At 42.6% G+C, this 5,885-nt stretch overlaps 1 protein-coding gene across 1 annotated transcript in view; it reads left to right on the top strand.

Annotated features, from left to right (window-relative positions):
- Positions 1-1,051: 1,051 nt before the first annotated feature.
- LOC144667250 (uncharacterized) overlaps positions 1,052-5,885 on the top strand; it is a 5,626-nt gene continuing 792 nt past the window's right edge. Inside the window, exons 1-4 of the mRNA XM_078528649.1 lie at positions 1,052-2,672; positions 3,210-3,304; positions 3,731-4,783; positions 5,714-5,878. Of these exons, the coding sequence (XP_078384775.1) occupies positions 3,287-3,304; positions 3,731-4,783; positions 5,714-5,878 (1,236 nt within the window). The 5' untranslated portion in view covers positions 1,052-2,672; positions 3,210-3,286. The remainder of the gene's footprint in view (positions 2,673-3,209; positions 3,305-3,730; positions 4,784-5,713; positions 5,879-5,885) is intronic.

The following is a 5,885-nucleotide window of genomic DNA, read 5'->3' on the forward strand; positions in this document are numbered from 1 at the left end:
TTTTCTGCTGCGGTCGACGGTTTTTGTGTGCCGAGCTCGTCAACTTGTGCAGTTTTTCGTTGTAGCGACCATCAAAATTTAGCCTTTTAGTCGCCTTGGCTGTTATAGGCTCTGAAAAAAACATTTTAACCTATTTCAAAAAACTAATGCCGTTACATTTACTTATAAACCAAGATAGTTCACTGGGCAAAGTTTGAAGGAAAACTTCCTTCCGACCCAAAATGCGATGGTCCGCTTTAAAGGACATCGCCACTTAAAGGCCAGTGTTACGATTTGTTTGAGTATTACGTGACGATTCAGATAAAGTTGTAACGCATGACCGGTAAATGGAATTTCAAGAATGTTTTGTTGTTGACGAGGAGTTTTCTATTTTTATTTCTTTTTTTGGAAGTGAAAATATCGTTAAAAAGTTAGAGCTATTTATATTTTTAAAATGCTATTATTTATATTTCTTATAAGTTTTCATTTTATTTTAGAATTTTATTTTAATTAGATTTTAGGTTAATCAGGCAGGGCCCCTCTGGATACTACGCTAGCCGCTGAACGTGCCACCCTCGATCAAGCTACAAGCCGTATTCAGTGCAGACGCGTGTGCGGATAGCTCACTATATTGATAATAAATTAGTAAAAGAAACTAAATCTCCCCGATAAACATTGAAAATTTCACATATCAAAAAGCCAAAAAATCCGCTGCCCACGAACACTTCTGTCGCACAAAATTTGCGCACTACAACACCTGTGTAAACATCCAAATTAAATTATGAAATCTAATTATAAACTTACAGAAAATATCACGAAATTTTGTATGAATAGAAGTATGTTTAGTTAAGTGTCAAATTTTAAGCATACAGAATTTACAGAAAACACCTTTGCATCCATACAACAAAAACGTTTTTAAGAAGATAAAAAGCGTTCTCTGGTAAAATATTTAAAAATTATAAGCTTTCGACAGCCAGACTGCTGTCTTCGACGGATAAAAATGAAGTAAAAGACGAAGACAGCAGTCTGGCTGTCGAAAGCTTATAATTTTTAAATATTTTACCAAAGAACGCTTTTTATCTTCTTACAATAAATCCTGGTATCGGATCTTCAATATTTTTATAAAAAACTTTTTGCTGGCATTTGAGAATGAATACAAAAAAAGTTTAAGAATGGGGCGGTGAGCGGTGGGTGGTGAGTGGATTATACTGGATCCGTCCTCGGCCGGTAGGCAAACTCTGAAAGTAAACAATGTTTGAAATACTTTTCTTTCTCATGAGCAGAGATTTTTCCTTTTCAGTTCGTGCTACTGGTCAGTTGCAAGTAAGACTGACGACATGTCAGTATAATGCGTGACGCTTATGCCAAGGTGAAAGGAATTGTGTGTGTGTGTGTGTGTGTGGGGGGGGGAGGGGCAGTACGAGTGAAATGAACATCAAGGTATTTTTATACGCATTTCACTTTTTTCAGTGGGAAACAATGGAGGGCAGCGCTTGTTCGTTTCTCGCCATTGTTGGCGGTCGCTGCGGTTATGATTCAAAAGATAGGACAAAGTCAGTAGAAATAGTTCCTTTGCTCACCTGTCATCGAGATATATCAGGACACAAGTCAGCCTTTTCTATTATCGGGATCGAAGATGAAGTGGAATTATTGTTGGCGAGAGCAACAATTTTTGCGCCGCCTCGAAACATAGAAAACTGGACTATATGTCCACAACATCGTGCATGCCTTGGCGTCAGCTGGAAGCGCAGTTCTACTAAGTGTGCCATACCAGTGAGCTTGTCGAGGCACAACACCACTACCAGTAAAAAGCCAAAAGCAGAGAGAGGCTTAAGTAAGTTGGGCTCGCAGTTTGTAATGAAAGAGGCAGGAATCTTTCTTCCAGTCGGCACGGGTGAGTCAGTTTGTTTTTAGTTAAACCACAGTAAAGTTACTTAATTTCTAATAACCATTTTTCTTATTTAATTTCTAAATTCCGATCTGATCTGAAGACAATGGATAGGTAAAGTCTGCTTCGAGCCTAGTGGCCCATACAGACCGGAGCTTATCCCGGTTTCCGTAGTATTAAGCGACTGAGAGTATTGCTACTCCCCCTGGATGGGATGCTAGTCCATCGCAGGGTTACCCCCCAGCAGTAAATTCGCCGGTACCCATTTATACACCTGGGTGGAGAGAGGCACTGTGAGAGTAAAGTGTCTTGCCCAAGAACACAACGCAGCGCCCTGGCCAGGCCTCGAACCTGGGCCGTTCGACTCGGAGGCGAGCGCGCTAACCATTAGGCCACCGCGCCTCCCAGACAATGGATATGCCTCAGACAATGGATATGCCTCAGCTAATTCCTATCATCAGAAATGCGCATGCTCCAGTTAACCAGGCACATGTCAATCTCGTACATCGCGATCTCGTTCCCAGAGCCTAAGTTCCCCTTGACCAGCGATTGAGAAACTTAACGGCTGTGCGCTGATCCAAAACCGGAACAAGAACCTGGTTCCTGTTTGATGTGCGCCGAAGACTGTGGTGAAACGAAAAAGTTTTCAACAGCCAATTCTATTCGGTCGACTGTTTGGCGGGCTAGCTTTCAGATTACCTCAAAGATCCCGATCCCTGGCGCAGACCAGATAAATCGCGGCCTCTGGGCACAAAACTGCGTACATCGAGTCTCAGTTCCTTGCTGCGCAAGCTTAGTGCGACAAGTGAGTCGAAATATTCGTTGCAAGATCAATTTTAATGGTTATGAAAACAATAAAAACTGGCCGGAGGTAAAAAAAAAAAACAGAAAATCGTCGAACGTTGCTTTCAAAAGCTAGGCATGCTCAGTGCAAGCAGAAGTCCGATATTTTCGGACTTCGTTTCACAACTTTCCATGATCGCTCGTTTCCAGACCACTTGTCAAGAGAAACGAATCCTTTGCGCACCCTCGGTTTACATCACCCCTTTAGACAAATTTGTGGCCATAGTTTAAGTGTCTTGGTATTGCAGGTGAAAAAAGTATTCTCTATGCGGGATTTGTTCTTGCTGCAGCATTTGTTATCTCTTACCAATCTTTTGCGCAAATAACACTTCAATACTTACTTGTCATGTCAATACCATTACTAGAAATCGGTTGAACGGCACATGTTTAAACAGATTTGACTGTTATGTTCTAAGTCAAAAAAAGAAATTTTCTGCAACTTCGCGTAGGTAAAAGCGTGAAACCAACAGTTGAAATCAATTGCATTTAATTTTCACAGGCGTTTGTTCTAATTGTCGTAATCTTCTTGTGGATGCTGAAAACAAGGCGGCAGTAGAAGGCGAAGTCATTCTGCAAATGGAAAACATGTCGTTGGTAAGTGTAAACCATCTCTTGTAATGTACCACTTCAATAGCCGGGTTATAATAGCCAATAGCCGAGTTATATTGCTTCTACCTATTGCTCGAGTCACTGAAAGCTATCAAGATTAGCCTCAGGCGTTGGATATGAGATGGTAGATAGCCAACGAGGCGCGTAGCGCTGAGTTGGCTATAACGATCTCTTATACAACAAGCGCGAGTGGAATAATTATTTTTTTAAATTGCCTAAAGAATTGCAATATTTGAGCTCTCCAGCTGTTTCCGTTGACGCGTATCGGCTACCATATTTTGTGGTCCATGGTATTTGAGCTCATATACCATTGCCTGTTAACTAATCAAAACTCAGGAGCTGCAATATACCATTGCTTGCTTTTAATAATAGGTGGTATTGAGTAGGTTTGAATTTTATTATTCGTTACAGAACACCTCTATTGGCGCTGCACCAGTGGCTCAAAGTACGCCAGCGTCTCTGTGTTATCCTTCCAACGTCCAGACGCCAGGGGGGAGCTTGTATTGCCCTTCAGACACTAGCGTTGACGTCACACCTGATTCCCACAGCAGGGGGCCTACGCGCGAAGAGTCTACACCGCTGACCAAACTGAACGAGTTCTTAGAAAGCAGGGATGTCAGTCCAGTCAGGCATACTGTTACTATTCCATGGAATGAAGCTAGTGAAAGAACGCGTCGTCGCCATCTTCGCAAGGCACAACAGGCAGTTGGTGCTGTTTTAGATGAGGTAGCACCAAATCAACCAGACGAGTTGTGGCACTCGCTTGTTCCATCGTTAAACAAGCAATTCTCAAGTGACAGCGAAAGCGAGGATGAAGATGTGGATAACGTACTCATGAATGCTCTGACAGAGTGCTACAGTAATGCAAGCACCTGGGATACCCGTCGACAAATACTATCGATAATGGCAGACAAGGTCACTTTCCGAACTCTGAAAAAGTGGATCCCTGGTATTACCCGGTATAGATTTACTACTGCAAGAAAGCATACATTGCTTCATGGGAGAGGTGTTCCAGTGCCACAGTCAACGCAGACAAAATTGTTCGTGTCGCCAACACAGCTCGACCACTTCTTGGATTTCATAACTAGTCCTCATGTTATCCAGGACTTGCCATTCGGAGAGAAGACCATCAAGTTATCAACACATGAGGTTGTGACTGTCCCTAACGTCATCCGAATGTTAATCCCAGAGTCTATTGTAAAGCAGTACCTTGCATATGCAGAGGAGTCCAAGTTTACCCCACTCAGCCGCAGAACTCTGTTAAACATCCTTTCAGTCTGTGCAGCATCTACTAGAAAGTCGTTACAGGGTCTCGACTATATTAGTGCGGCCGGAGCCCAGGCTTTTGAAGATCTCATCAATGTCACAGAGCGCTTGGGAGACCAGTTAATGGGAATGACGTGGGCCAAAGAACAGCGGGAACGCCTCATGTCTGCTAAGCGCTACTTAAAAAGTGACTACAAGGTAAGACGGTATTGATAAACGCGTAAAGTTCCCATATATTAGAAACCTTTATTTTTTTGCTGCGAAACTGCGTAGCTCCATGCTGGGCCTTTAAGTAGGTGACTGTGGGCGAGATTTACATACACCAAACGACACGGGCGATGCGTACCGTAATGATTCAATTTAGCGCCCTCCTTCCAACAAGCGCCCCCTTCCGAATAAACGCCCCCCTTCGGATGTGTTTTTGTAAATAAGCGCTCCTATTCCAATAAGCGCCCCCATTCTAATTAGCGCCCCCGTTCTTATAAGCACCCCTATTCTAATAAGTGCCCCTATTGTGGATAACTGCCCATACTGAAGTCATTGACGTCAACCAGATAAACTCCTGACCGTTCGCCGTACAGTTCATGTATATATACATTTACTGCTAAAATGAACAATTATTTTAAAAGTAACTGAACTTTAAACAATTTTTTACTGTTACAGTTTCTGTTATTGTTAAAAACATTTGGTTGTTTCTCAAGAAATTAAATAAGCGCCTTGTTCCGAATAAGCGCCCTGTCTCGAATAAGCGCCCTCCCTCGAGGTGCCAAAAGTAAATAAGCGCCCCGGGCGCTAAATCAAATCATTAAGCGCACTCGCGCTCAAACGAAATAGCGCCCAAAATGTAGACATTTTGGGCGCGATTTCGTTTGAGCGGCTGCGCGGCTGCAACCAAGCTAATCCTTCGATAACGCTCCTTAGTCCCCAATCCGTAGCCTGTAAACAAAGCCCGCAATACCATTTTAAATATAGTCATGACAAATGTTATAATTAGCTAGCTAAATATGATGGTTATTTGTCTAGTCATGAGCCAACGGTCGTCAAACGAAAGGGATCGAGATGCAAAGCTGTTTTAAAAAAATGTTTCTTTTGTTTATAATAACTATTTGATTTTCACAATTATAACAGGTGCACGTGTCAGAAGAGTCCTGTGTTGCAGACCATTGCCGGCAGTACGCCTTAAGTGACCCAAAGGATCGAGATTTTCAAGCTCCTTGTGACCACCAACATACAGATCACTGTGACCGTTGTGACGCATTGGCAACAGCTCTTTCAGACATAAAAAACGCTCTTGCAACGA

This window comes from Oculina patagonica, chromosome 10, assembly GCF_052425735.1.
Source record: "Oculina patagonica isolate OP01 chromosome 10, crgOcupat, whole genome shotgun sequence".
NCBI lineage: Eukaryota > Metazoa > Cnidaria > Anthozoa > Scleractinia > Oculinidae > Oculina > Oculina patagonica.